The 14,187-nt window shown below is 39.5% G+C and overlaps 1 protein-coding gene across 1 annotated transcript in view; it reads right to left on the bottom strand.

Annotated features, from left to right (window-relative positions):
* CTNND2 (catenin delta 2) overlaps positions 1 to 14,187 on the bottom strand; it is a 654,700-nt gene that overhangs the window by 133,252 nt on the left and 507,261 nt on the right. The window contains exon 11 of the mRNA XM_075052197.1: positions 11,667 to 11,880. Within this exon, the coding sequence (XP_074908298.1) occupies positions 11,667 to 11,880 (214 nt within the window). The remainder of the gene's footprint in view (positions 1 to 11,666; positions 11,881 to 14,187) is intronic.

The following is a 14,187-nucleotide window of genomic DNA, read 5'->3' as shown; positions in this document are numbered from 1 at the left end:
AAGCCCTTTTTCTCTATTTAAAATCCACTTGACACTGCACATGAGCTTTTGCTCCATAAACTGCTACAATAACAGGTGAGTTCCAAATCCAAATAAAAACCTACATATTCACCCAAGAGCCAAAAAGTGGGGTCTGGTTTCACTAACTGGAAATTAAACCTTCACAGTAAGAGGATGAAGGGCTCATCAGACTAAATTAGCTGTCCTGCCTTCTCCTAAAATGCAAGTCAAGGCAGAATCAAGCAAAACAGCGCTGCCCAGTAAGCCTGACACCGTCTTCAAAGTTTGTGCACCACACACACCATTTTAAGGAGTAAGATAATCTTCTTCTACCCTAGAACAATGTGTTTTATCTAGTTTTAAGTCTTTGAATACTACCAACCACATTAATGAAAAAAACAATTTTATTCTGACAAGTTATAATTTATTCTCACAAGCAGTAGAGTCAGTAGAGTATGCTACTTGCTGAGGTTGGCATTTTAAGTGCCTCCTTGTACCCTTCCTTAATTAAGGATTTGCAATTACGAAAGGGCACTGGCAATTCTCTTCCCATTACTTTTGCTGAGGATGACCTGGAGCTAGATTTATGTCGGGTCTAAGAAGATGATCCACTGCCTTGACTTTGCAAGGGAAAGTGATAAAAAAATAAATCTTCTACCTGAGGCACCTTCCATTATGGAGCTACCTCTTCTCCATATGACTCTGAACATATTTTTCAAGCACGTATGCGTTACGTGCCCTTTAAGACTATAGTAAGGAGCGGGTCACTGAGATCGTTTGCCACCTTACTCTGAAAGCCCTGACTGAATCGGGTTTCCGAGCACAATAGGCAAGTCTGGAATAGCCTCAGAGGTGCCTCACCTGCCTCCCAAATCTTCAGGTTATGTTGGATGCTTCTCAGAAAGAGAAAAATAGCTACACCAGACTGATCATGTCTATTCGCAGGTTGAAGTTTTTCACCCTTACATATAACAAACTGAAGTGCATGGAAAAACTATCTTGCAATCTCATTTTGAGTTTAAAACTAAGGAAAAACTGGTATTGAAAGCATTCAGCTGCTTCCAGTTGGAAGATGGATTTTGGGCCTGATTACCAATTACCAGACCTGCAGACATAAGATGCCAAATAAATTATAGGGTAAAAGGACTGCAAGAAAATAAATATTACTGGGAGAAACAAGACTTTGATTCTTCTCAATTTGGTATGTTTAAGTCAACCTTAAATTTATACTAAGATTTTGCTTATTTAATCTTCTTTGTAAAAATAAAAATCTGAAAGTGTTCCAACTCGTCTAGGTTTTTCTCTTCCATCTTAATTTAATAGTTTGGTCATGGACTGATGCAGAATGCCATTTGGTAGTGCTGGGAAGTGCACCCCAGGAAGAGCAAACACGGCGTTGGCAGGCTTTTTTGTTTATACGCTGAAGGCACACGGGTACTACAGGGAGTTTCCCTCTTGAACGTGACAATTAAGATTGAAATCTGAGCGCTAAATACCCTGCCCAGAAGCCAAGCACAAGGGAGCTTTTGCCGGAGTCCTTAGGAAAAGCATCTTCTACCCCAAGCTCTCAAGTGCCAGAAAAGTCATTTGCTGGTTCTCAGGGCAGCTCTGGCACTCGGAGCCCCTGGAATTGCAACGCTGCTCCGCAGAGCTGGAGCCAGGCTCCCGATGTATCCCAGCACTTCGCTGACAAGATGCTGAATACCAACCACAACACTGCTTAGTACAAAGGGCAGTAAGACTTCGCACCCAGCTCAGCCGTCCAGGTGAGGAATTGGTCTCGGTAACAGACTTTCTGCAGGAAAGAAAAAGTGGCTGATTTGGATTCTGGCACCTGAACAATTCACAGCTCGTAAGACAGCTCCTTAAAAGCACACTATAAAAATAAGTTTAAAATTGGCATAAGAGAGGAGGAAGTTTCACCAATTTTCTTGAAACAATTTTTTATCTGGTTACTGAATGAATACCCATATGTACCTTCCTGCAATTCACTTATTTACATGCGCAGAGGTGGTTTTCTATCTGTGTATGAGATGACCCATGAAAAGTGCAAATTGTGAAAGAATGGGTTTCAGTAAAAGTCATAAGCAGGCAGGAGTTTAAGGAACAGTAAGCGAAGCTACAGCCAGATGAGTTTTTTTCCCTTTGCAGCCACTCATAGCCTTACAAAACACAAACTTCCACAGAGAATAAAGATTATTGTTTGGTTGTTTTTTTTTTTTAATTACAAACAAACACAGCTTGATCTTGACTACATATAAGTACATGACTACATAAAATCTAAGTAATATAAGCATTTGTTCTGAAAAGCTAACTCTTTCTTTCTCAATTGCTGCTCTTTTCATTCCAAAATTACATCTAGGATTTTATTAAAAGAAAGAGGAGGGACCAATTTCAATAGTGCTTGCAAACAAATTCTGTCCAAATGCTATTGCATTAAATGAAAAAGTCTGTATTCTTCTCACAGGACTGAATTTTGACCTAATGCTGCTCTCTTTCTGCTGTACACTTTAAAATACTGTATAATGGTGGAAGGGAAGAACTGTAAGACAAGAATGTTAGACAGTTATTAGCTTTACTGTTAGACAGTAGAGGAATTACTAGAAGAGCTGACTTAAGTTACTGTGGAATGACCAGTGGTTCCACCTTAACTTGTTTTCCTAACTGATGAAATTAAACTGGTCCCATAAAACACAGAAACCAAAAGGAATTAATTCTAAGTGAGAGAAACACAGGAAAAAAAGAAATCAACTGTGTTCAAACAAAATTTCATCCTAGGACATGACTAGTGGCAATATCATTCCCAGTTAAATACTTTATCAGAAAAATCTAGTATCTAATCTAATATCTAAAATCAAAAACCTACATGCAAAATGAAATGCTCAGTGGATGGTTGCTAAAAAAAAAAAAAAAAAAAAAAGGAAACTCTTATTTACTAGCCAAATCTTAAAATTGTTATCTGAGTTAAAGACAGCACTGAAAATAAGATTATCTGGGAGGGAAGAAGGTAGGTTTGCCTCTGAACCTAAAAATAAAAAAATAAAATTAGTGGCCACAGTGAAAAACGTAATTTCATCACAAAATGAAAATGTTTCAGTACCTCCCACAACGTTCATTTTGTAAACAAAAAAATGAAATATTCAGATCTGTTTCTAAACAAAAACTATTTTCAAACTAAAATTTAAGTATTCTGTGTTGCAAATGGCCAACATTTCAAGCTACAGAGTGGTTTTAAACTGCAAGTGCTTTAATACTCCATCATTTGGGCAGGGGTATCAAAATTATATGCCCAGCTGAATTTTTCCAAAGGTTTACTACTTGCTGAAAAAGTTCAATGCAGCTGTTATGTCAAGCCATATGCTGCAACAGATGTCATCTATTTATCACTCCAGATTGCTGTGTTTGATATTTCCTCTTAAACTTCGATTTGACCAAAGTAAAAAAGAAAAAAGAAAAAATGAAAATCATTGATGTAGTATATTAAGTGAGCAAATTGTAGAAATCAGTTTCATTGCCATATGAATCAAAACAACTTGAATGAATTTTCCACAGAAGACGCATCTCACTGATCATACAAGGGAAAAATAGTTATTTCCCATTTAGACATGGAAGTTGATGTGGTTCATACATGGGAGTGATCCCAGTGCCAGAGAGAAAAGGAGCACAAAAAGAGACCACCATGGGTTTTGTGCTGGGACTGGGTGTGGGAAATTCAGGACAAACGAATGGGAATTTGCCTGGGTTGGGAAGCGATGGGAAAATTGCTGAAACCATCACGCTGCTCTCAGGCGAGACCCTGGCACCCGCCGACTTGTTCTGGCTCTCCCCCCTCAGGCACTGCAGGTTTGTGTTGCTGTTTTATCGGGACGTTCCCTTTTACCTCTAACAGTACTGTGAATGTAACACCTTACACAGTAAATCAGTGCCTCTGCCTGTTGCTAAGAAAGCAGGGCACAAGATTTTAGAAAGCATCTATTTTAAAACCTCTCCGGATTTAACTGGGGGCAGCAGGGCTGAAGTAGTTAATCTGATAATTCAGAAAAAGTTGAGAATGACTCTTCATGAATACAAGAAATCCTATCAGTGGGGTTTCCCATTTTCACAGCCAAAATAGTGACTGCATATTGAGAAAGGGGGCAAAGATTGTTTTATAATTAGACAGTAAATTGTAATAGATTTTGTACTAAATGATTCAGTTGAACTGTCAATATTGTTTGCATAAGTGTTATTTGATAAGACAGCATCACTTCTGAAGCAAAATTACACAATTTACTAAATTACTTTTAGATTTGCCGTTACATGTGAGCTATAAATAGGATGTGTTTCGAATGGCTCTGGAATTTCTTGAAGATGTCGTAGCCTACAGGTTGGAAATCAGCTTCCCAAGAGAGTATGGGTGTAAGCTGTACAGCCTTTTACCTTCCTGGTTCGCAAGGAAAATGGCTACGAAAATTTGGTGTCTCAGTAAATGATTGCACAACGGGTTCGTAGGAAGACTTTATAAAATGCCAGTTAATTCCTGCTCTGAATTTGTTTGGAAAACACTTCCACATTTCTAGAAATGACAACAATGTTTTCTGTAGGTGATGCTAAAATCTAAAAGGTAATCTTTGCCAGACTGTAGAACTGTAGTGTAGAGTACAACAGTGTTCCTCCAAACACGGCTGTGCCTTGTTATAACACATATAACTGACTGTGAAATGTCAGCTTATTAGCCTGGAGAAGTACAAATAGGTATTTATTTGAGGCTGAGTTGCTTGGAGTTGTGTTGAGGCACTCGGACCTTTAGCTCAAATAGCGACCGCTTCTGCAGACCAAGTGGGTTCCTTTGTTTTGCTTTTGCTTGGCTTTGCATAATGGTGTAGCATAAGCTTAATTTTATCAAGGTAGCAGTAACAAGTAGTTCTTCTGCATTCAACAAATCCTTGGTTTCCTTTTAACCTTATAACAAGACTTTAAACGTAACAGCAAGAAACCATAAGCTATTCTGTGCAAAGTTTGAGCCGTGAGATGAAATGCATGTTTTTACTGCAATCTGAGCCTTCCAGATTTGACGGAGTTTGGCATTTTATATGAAATTCTCACTGGCTCACAAAACTCAGGGCAGAGGTTGAAGCATACCCTGATTAAAAGTATCTCGAGCAATGGGAGGGAGTAAAACTATTATGTAACCTTTGGGAACTGAAAAGGCTTTTCTACTTGAAGAAAGAAATACTGAAGAAACTATAACACGTAATTCCTTCTTCAGCCTTTGGCTTCAATCCAGAGTAAAGAGATACGAATTTTCAGCACACACAGAATTTTGTTCATGTTGAAAACAATTGTTATTTAAAACACCTAATTAGAAATAAATTAGTACAAAAGATTTAATCAACTATTAAAATTGATTGTGGTAGGATATTGTACTTACAATTATATCCACTTCAAGAAAGAGTAGGAAAGATTTATTAGAGCTACTACCCTTCAAACCTCCCTTTTGAATGAAAAGCATTTACAACATACAAGCAAATTTTAGTGCCTAAGGAAGGTGATTTGAAAATTGTGAATCTTATCCTAAATCTAGTATTTAAAAAACAATTAAGTTTAATGTCTGTAAGTCACCTGCCTCTGTGCTTGGTAAGTTCCTCGAAGCACTTGTTTAAAGTTCTCACAGAGAATTTGCTTATCTGCAGGGGAGAAACTAAGCAAGAAATGAATGAACATCTTTTCTTGCCAAAATCCAAACAAGCACTTCTGGAAGCTGTGTTTTGTGCTAGCAGTTATCTATCTCCACGCTTCGCCTTCCTAATTTCCTTGACTTGACAGGACACAGTGATGGGATGTTGGAGGCGGAGGAGAGGTTAATTCACAGAGCTGCATCTTAAGAGGCATTTGTATACTTTCTGCATTTATCCCATGTCTCCATTTTCTTTAACTACATAGATTTATGAGCCCCAAATGATATTTGGCAGTCTTATTCTCTTAGCTAAGCATATATTGAACCAGATTTATGTCAACCTTGTAGCAGCAGTATTGCCATGGTTACGCCATCACGACAATTTAAGCACATAGACGGCTTTTCACGTTGTCTGTTTGAAAAGTTTGCGATATCCAGGATATGTTACCTGAAACTAAACCTATTATATCTTTATAATCTAATTTTCAGTTAATGTAATGCTGAAATCCTCTCTTTAGTTCCAAAAGCAACCCGCTTTACACATTTATCTTCCTACCTATCTTTTTATATTAAATATCAAAAGGTGCTAATTAATTAGGCCTTTCACTGGCCAGGCTTCCTTATACTTGCATTGCTCCATTACGAAACTTGAATATAATTAAGAAATGGGATATTTAATATGATCAACACTGGAACGACATCTAATACAAACCTGCCAAAAAAAGGGATATAATAGAGATTTTAAGAATGATATCAAGGTGAAACACTGTAAGAATGTAACTCATGGAAGAGTTTAATTCTTCTTTACTTAAGTTTGTGGGAAAGTCACCTCAGAGTGGGATAAACCAGCCTTCACTCATTTTCAAATCAAATTTCCAAAGAGCAACAGGGTTACAAATAGTTACCACCTCTAAATGAATGTTTATATCACAATAAAATTTCACATCTGTGTTTACACACTCCAGTAACTAAGCTAATGTCAAGGGCACTTTTGTAGAAAATTATTAAATTGATAAACTGCTTCAAGATCCTAAGTACTAAATAGTCAGCCCTTTGCCATAATATTGTTAAATATGATTTACTATACAAAAAATCACAAGTGTAATACCTTACGAAGTCCAATTAGAAAATAACATCACAAATAGGAAACAACTGCAGGCATGTGATTTTGACTTTGGGACCCCCCAACAGAAGAATTGCCATTGTACTAGGAAGTTAAAAATTTTAAATAACTGGCAAGAATTACCTAAAAAAAACCCCAAACCAAACCATAATAAATATTCCACTGAAGTAAGCCAAAAGGTCCATTTAAATAGAATACTCCCTTAAACCTGCTTTACACATCACTGCAGGCTCACTAACTTGCAATTACACTGATTAGCAAAGACACATGCAAGGCTCAAAGGGACCTTCTGGAGTGTCTTGACCAACTTGCCAACAATTTATGCACATACTAATAAACAGCACGCAATCAAAAAAAGGTTTAAACTGCAGCGGTTACCTCAAACCAGATAGATATAAGGAGGACAACAAATAATTGCTTTCAGTAACGCTGACAGACTATCAATAAGGTTATAAATAACTCATTAGAAACATGTGGCATCTACTAAAAATGGAACAGAAATGTAAAGCAACTATGTAATAATGTTGCATAACACGGGTGACAACAGAGGACCAACCAAGCCAAAACACAAACTGGCCACAGCTGAAATCAAAGACAACACTAATGAATATCAGAATCCAAAATCTCGGAAGTAAATGAAAAATTTTTCCTGTCCAACCCGACCATGGGCCAAATACACTTAGACAACTAGTGCTTCTTTGAAAGGAACATTATGTACAAAACATTTTATAATTTTTTGCAGGAATGGAATATATGCGTTTTGATTCAGTGAATAAAAATGTGAATGAAGTATACAGAGTCTATGTCTATCTATCTACGTATACTATGTATGTATAGCGTTACATAGTTTATGCTTTTTTAAGATATTTTTTTTTTGTAAATGTGATAATTTTCCTAATTCATATATTTTCAGTAGACAATAGTTAAAACTCTGACACCTTAATGTCAACCAAAATAAGCAGCAGGCTGGCTGCCAGCACAGGAAAAAACAATTTCCCCTGTCATTATTTATAGCTATACTTCTTTATCATCATGTGCTTTCTAAAAGTGGATCATCCACTTTTACTTTTCAAACAAATACGGTATATACAGTTTGAAAATGGGTGATACAGTCATATAAGGGGCCTCTTTAAACAGAGCTGTTTCTAATTCGGCTAGCTTATTGTTCATACGCGGAAAGTGTTTCTAGTTGTGATGGATTTTGTTTGTCAAAATGAGAAGAATAGCAGTTTAAATCATTTGGTCTGAGACAGGTACCCAGTTGTCAGAAGGAGCTGATGGAATGAGGAGCAAGCAGAGGTTGAATCTAGCAACAGCTGCTTGACCTCACCTTCTCCACAAGGCATCAACGGGATTCCTGTGTTATCCTTGCTAACACTTCCCATTTTTCACTTTTTTTTTGTTTTGTTATAGTAAAACAAATAGAAAGAATGCTAAAATAGAACTTCATGGAAGGGTTCATAATTAACTTGGGAAAGGCAAGAGAATCAGAAATCAGCTACTCATTGTCATTATTAACAAGTGAAAACATTTTTTCCTACCATCTGCAGGATCTGTGCTAATTTTGTACTGTGTTCTCGTCTATTTATATTTATTAGGAAAATGTTAACATTTAATTATTTTAAAATAGAAGCCTTTTCTTTTTTTCCCCATTAACAGGAGCTACTGTGGGAACCAGTAGCACAGAGCTGGGGTGAAAAGATGGCTAAATAAAGCACAGGGCATCCAGCTTATACCGATTTCTTTCCATTTACAGACGAACATGAAACCTGCACTGAAACCGTTTGCTCCACGTAAGAAAGCCTTCAAGCTCTATCACTTTGCAATAAGGTCCAGTTTGTGCCATCCTAAAATTTGAGCATGGTAAGGTTTTCCAATATTAGCCTGAGACCTCTGCTACTGAGGAGGAGAAAGACGAGATAAAGGAAAAAATGAAAAACTCTGTTGTGCAGAGATTATGGCAGAAGGAAATCTCTGGAAAAGAGGAAAAGCCACAAATGGTGCCGGAGGCAATCCTGACAAGCAAGGAGCTACTGGGATGGAAAGCTGGTCTGCAGGTTTAAATACCCTTCCAAAACCAGTCTGGAGATAGCTGGGAATTGAAATTATAATCTCCTTAGAGAAAAGCAACAAGAAGGAAGAAAATGTGCATGTTTGAGGAAGGAACTAAGAACTTTCGCTCTGGCGGGCGCGTGCGTCGCGGTACGCGGGGCAGGCAATGAATGCTCCGCTACTGTTCAGACAAATTGAGCTGCTAAAAACCTCTCCTGCCCATATTTCTTCCCTCGCAGCTAAGTGCCTACTCGGAGCGGTTCACACCTTTGTCTTGCCAGATTTCTGGACAGGTCATTTAGACGTGATAGGCTCAGTTCCCCGTCTGATAATGACACCGAGATAATGACACTTCCCCAGCTAAGAGAAGCGCTCTGGGGACAAATGCTGGAGGAGTATTTTGGGGCGGCGATGACAGAGCCTGTATGAATTCCTAAGGCAGGAACTTTGTGCCCTCTCTAAAAGTAACATGAAGAGCTTTTATGTAGACAGGATGCACAATGAACACGAGATGGAAAGGCTCACGGTATTAGATTTACTCCTAAAACACCATTTGCTATTATCGTCTCTTCAGGCTATGGTGGCACTACTGAAATAATTATCTTCCTGCCACCTCAACTCAGGAAAGCTGACGGGAAGCAGAAGGAACTTCTTTTATTTTCCCTTGTACCCACGACCAAGCTGATTTTTTTCATTACTGAGGCAGCTGCTGCAGGAGCTATCTTTCCCCAGAAAGGAGAGAGGGGAGGAATTTAACTGGGGTAGCTGTCACACTACGACACTTTACACAAAAGCAAACGAGAACGGATTCAGATGTGCGATTGCAGCCTGTTTCCTAAGAGATGGCAAGATGGGAGGTGCAGCTACGAGCCTTGCTCTGGGAAGGAGCTTTGCAAACACTACCGCTGCCAGGTTTGCATTTTCAAAGCAAGGGCCAGCGATTTGCACTGTTGAAAGGCACAAAACTCGGCCAGGGCAAGCGGTGGCCTCCTGGGATGTACTGACCACTAAAACCAAAGAAACGATACAAAAGCAGGCCCAGGAGTAAAATCTTGAACTACCACTGACTTGACTCCATTCCTCGGGGTCACCACCTTGCTCTGCTCCCCTTTGACAGACGTCCTGCGCTCGGGATGCTTCCCCATCCCGGGGAGCTGCAGCTACCGGTGGGAAGGCTGGCTGCTGCCTACCACTGACGGCCAGAGCCTCCTCTTCTCGGCAGGAACAGTTTGAGGGCATGCTAGCACACACGTCCCTTCTTTCTATGGGAATTCAGGGAAATTTAACCACATACTGTGCAATAAAAGGAATGTAAACTGTAGGCTGGAATCTTTTCTTTGAATGACCTAATGACATGACATGTTCCATCTACAGACAGCATGGGAAGTGCCACTGCCACTGCTGAGGTGTACTGCTGATGTTCATTAGCAGTTTGCCACTTACTACTCAGAATAAATAGGCAGAATGTTCCCTGGAGCCAGGACACAGACAACATAACCAAGAGACAAACAAGTACGTTGAATCCGAAGCGGTGGTTACACTTTATTAGATCTGTCAGTAATTCTGTCACTCTGCAGGAGGCACCATCCGAGCTTGTGTAACCCAGTAGCTCTGCCTCATTAATCCTGCCTAACAAGTACAAGGTGATAGTTGTTGTAACTAAGAAGCAAAATTAAATATAAAAATCTACATTTAATAAACGCCATGCAGTTTATTCAGACACCGTCACAGAAGGAATCTGGAGTCAACCAAAGGACGATAATCTTATCAGCTCTATCTTAAATGAGGCCTGACCCACAAGGGTAAGTAATTTCTGCAGAAGCATAGATGATAGCATGTACTCTGATGCTTCTATGACAGAAATGAGAACTTCTAGCACATATATTAGTCGGAAAATCATAATGGAAATACAGGCATTGTAAAATAGTGAAAAGATTTTAAGATGTTTTATTTGTGGCATTAAATTAATCACCGCATTGATATTAGCAATCACATAGAATGAAATCACAAAGTGAAAAATCAAAAAAACCATCTAGCTTCTGTTTTTGCATTTTAAATAGGATAGCTTAGGGGCAAGGGGAAAAAATCTCCAAACATTTCAGATCAGTGCTGTTTGACAGCATTTCTGTGTTTCTGGGGAAAAAAAAACCCAAACCAACAACACTCAAACACAAAACACCACCCCGAATTTCACAGGGGAAAAAGTCCGAACAACCTTAAAAAGATCAGATTCTACTAAATCAAGAAAAGAAACAGACTCTACTACTACCTGCACGCCCAGTGTCTAACATACATCACATAGCATGCTACCACATTTCAGAAAAAAAGGCTCCGGAAGATGACGCTGTCCATCTCTCCAACATGCTTTTCCTTTTTCTCATCAGAACCACAAGAAAGGTAACAAAACCCCAAACAAATCCTCCTTCTCACTATACAGGATATGAAAGAAATGAATAACAACTTCTAAGAAAATTCAGTAAAATCTGCCTTCTGCATGTCCAGCCCTACACCAGACAAGAGGGAGAGCAGAGGATTCCCACCACAACACATCTGTGTACGGAGCACAAATCCTGCAAAAGCATTCACGGCTGACCAAGAACAAAGTGACCAGCAACTGTAAGCATAAACCATGCCTACATCTGTAAATTGTCTGCGTGATACTGAATAACGCTGTTCATACATTACATATATCCAAAGGGCTTGAAAGTGTTTTGTTACGGCACAGAAGATGGTAATAACGTAAAGAGTTACTGATGGAGCAAGTGGCACGCAGCGCAGAACTGTGCTTGCAGGGCCTATATAGAGTTTGAACAAAAAATATTGAAAGATTCAAACCTGTGACCAGTTCTCTGATTTCCAAATCTGTAGTCTTGCGGAGTAACCGTACTAATGCTGGGATACCACCACAGTTTTTCAGAGCAATTTTGTTGTCATCATTTGCCTTCCCATATACCAAGTTTCTCAAAGCTCCACAGGCACTACGGTGGACTTCTGTCATCCGATGGTCCAATAGGTCCACCAGTAATTGTATTCCGCCTTGTCTTCTTATCTGAAACAGGCCAAAGTGATAATCATAAAATTAGGGAGTGAACACTGGTATGATATATGCTATCCAATGTAATTAAGCGGTGGTTTATGCAGGCTATGCGCCAGCAAAGGTATGCTGGTAGCCCCGCAAAGCTGCTACGTCACACTGCTTTGATTCCTCGTTTTATTTTTTCAGTGGCAACATAACTGTACAATGACAAACCTGAACCTCTGTAAAAGCAGTCAAAAGTTAGTCAAGGGTGTCACCTCATCAAGATTTCTCAAAGTTCAGCAAGATTTGCCTTGGCAAGTGTTTCTCCTGTGCTGGAAAAACATCATCTGCTTCGGAGTGTAACACATCACAAGCTAGAGGAAAAACCACAAGACTATGGCAAACAAAAAAAAAAAAGCACTTACTGTAATAAAGTTTTTAGGATTCCCTCCTTTTACATTTAATTACTGGGAATGTGAGCAGCTACTGCAGTCTCTGTAAGGATGTTATATCAACAGAACTGAGAAAAGCAAAGATGAAAGGAAACTGAGGAAGTTTGCACAAACATAAAGACGAGGATGATGGATAAATCATGGGAAGCTTGTTCTATTATGATTGAGGGAGACCCTTAAGTGATGCAGGAACAGAAGTCTTATTCATTCCTAAGGTGGCCTACAAAATAAATTTCTAATGCAATATCTTATATAAAATATCATTCTAGAAAAAGCACAAAAATGATTGAGGCAAATGATCAAGAAGGTCAAGAATACCAAGAAGAATTTATTATAAAATCTGTTTGCAACAAATCTATCTTTATTGCTCTCTGGCACTATTTGCTCCTCAAACAGTAACCAGTCTTGGATCTGGTTTTAAGAAACTAGATTGATTCGCAACTAACATCCAAGGAGTACAATGCTTTAGCTTCAGGTAATTTATATAGACATCTCTGTCAAAAAGTTTCTCCATCTGTGGTGTTGACTAAGGTGCAAAGCAAGCCAGGCACTTCAGCTGGCCATTTTACCACCTCTAGTAATATTTTGCCTAAGACAGCAAAACAAAGATGATTAGAGAGTGTTTGCAAAACCATAGGAAAAGGTGAAACATTAATTTTAGAATCAAAGTTTATGATGAAAAAGTTTTGAAATCTTTGTGAAGTTGTTCTTGCATGGAGCTCTCTGCAGGGGCGAGGCTTGGGAGTAGGAAATGGTTAAACAAAGCATGCTAAAATTTATTAGAAATTCATGTTCTATCAACTAACTTCAAAATATTTAAGTACAACCGATGTATGGCGTTTCATGAATCTAACACATGCTTCAACAAGGCCAAGTGCCTGGTCCTGCACTTGGGTCACAGCAACCCCACGCAGCGCTACAGGCTTGGGGAAGAGCGGCTGGAAAGCTGCCCGGCAGAGAAAGACCTGGGGGTGCTGGTCGACAGCCGGCTGAATATGAGCCAGCGGTGTGCCCAGGTGGCCAAGAAGGCCAACGGCATCCTGGCTTGTGTCAGGAACGGCGTGGCCAGCAGGAGCAGGGCAGGGATCGTCCCCTGTACTGGGCACTGGTGAGGTGACACCTCGAGTACCGTGGTCGGTTTTGGGCCCCTCACTGCAGGAAAGACATGGAGGGGCTGGAGCGTGTCCAGAGAAGGGCAACGGAGCTGGTGAAGCGTCTGGAGCACAAGACTTATGAGGAGCGGCTGAGGGAACTGGGGTTGTTCAGTCTGGAGAAAAGGAGGCTGAGGGGAGACCTGATCGCTCTCTGCAACTACCTGAAAGGGGGTTGTAGTGAGGTGGGTACTGGTCTGTTCTACCAAGTAAGAAGCAATAGGACAAGAAGAAACGTGCTCAAGTTGCACCAGGGGAGGTTTAGGTTGGATATTAGGAAAAAATTTCTTCACGAAAAGGGCTGTCAAGCACTGGAACAAGCACTGCTTAGGGAAGCGGTTGAGTCACCATCCCTGGAGGGATTTAAAAGATGTGTAGATGTGGCGTTTAGGGACATGGTTTAGTGGTGGACATGGCAGTGTTAGGTTAATGGTTGGACTCAATGATCTTAAAGGTCTTTTCCAACCTAAATGATTCTATGATTCACTGCAAATAAAGACAGAAAAATGATTCAGCCTTTGAGGTTCCAAAAGTCGAGCTATACAAAATTACTCACTGATAAAACAGAAGTTCTCTCTTTCTTCTACCAGCTTAGCTGGCATATTCCTGTTTTTGTAATAACAGCAAGACCCAGTAATAAAGCACTTTTGTAGTTAAAAAGTGTATATACTGAGATATTACAGTATTAAATGAGATTGTTTTAATGTATATACAGTTACAACACAGCTTTCAGC

This window comes from Buteo buteo, chromosome 20 (assembly GCF_964188355.1).
Source record: "Buteo buteo chromosome 20, bButBut1.hap1.1, whole genome shotgun sequence".
Classification (NCBI taxonomy): Eukaryota; Metazoa; Chordata; class Aves; order Accipitriformes; family Accipitridae; genus Buteo; species Buteo buteo.
The sequence above is the reverse complement of the archived record's forward strand: the minus strand, read 5'-3'. Positions and strand labels throughout refer to the sequence as shown.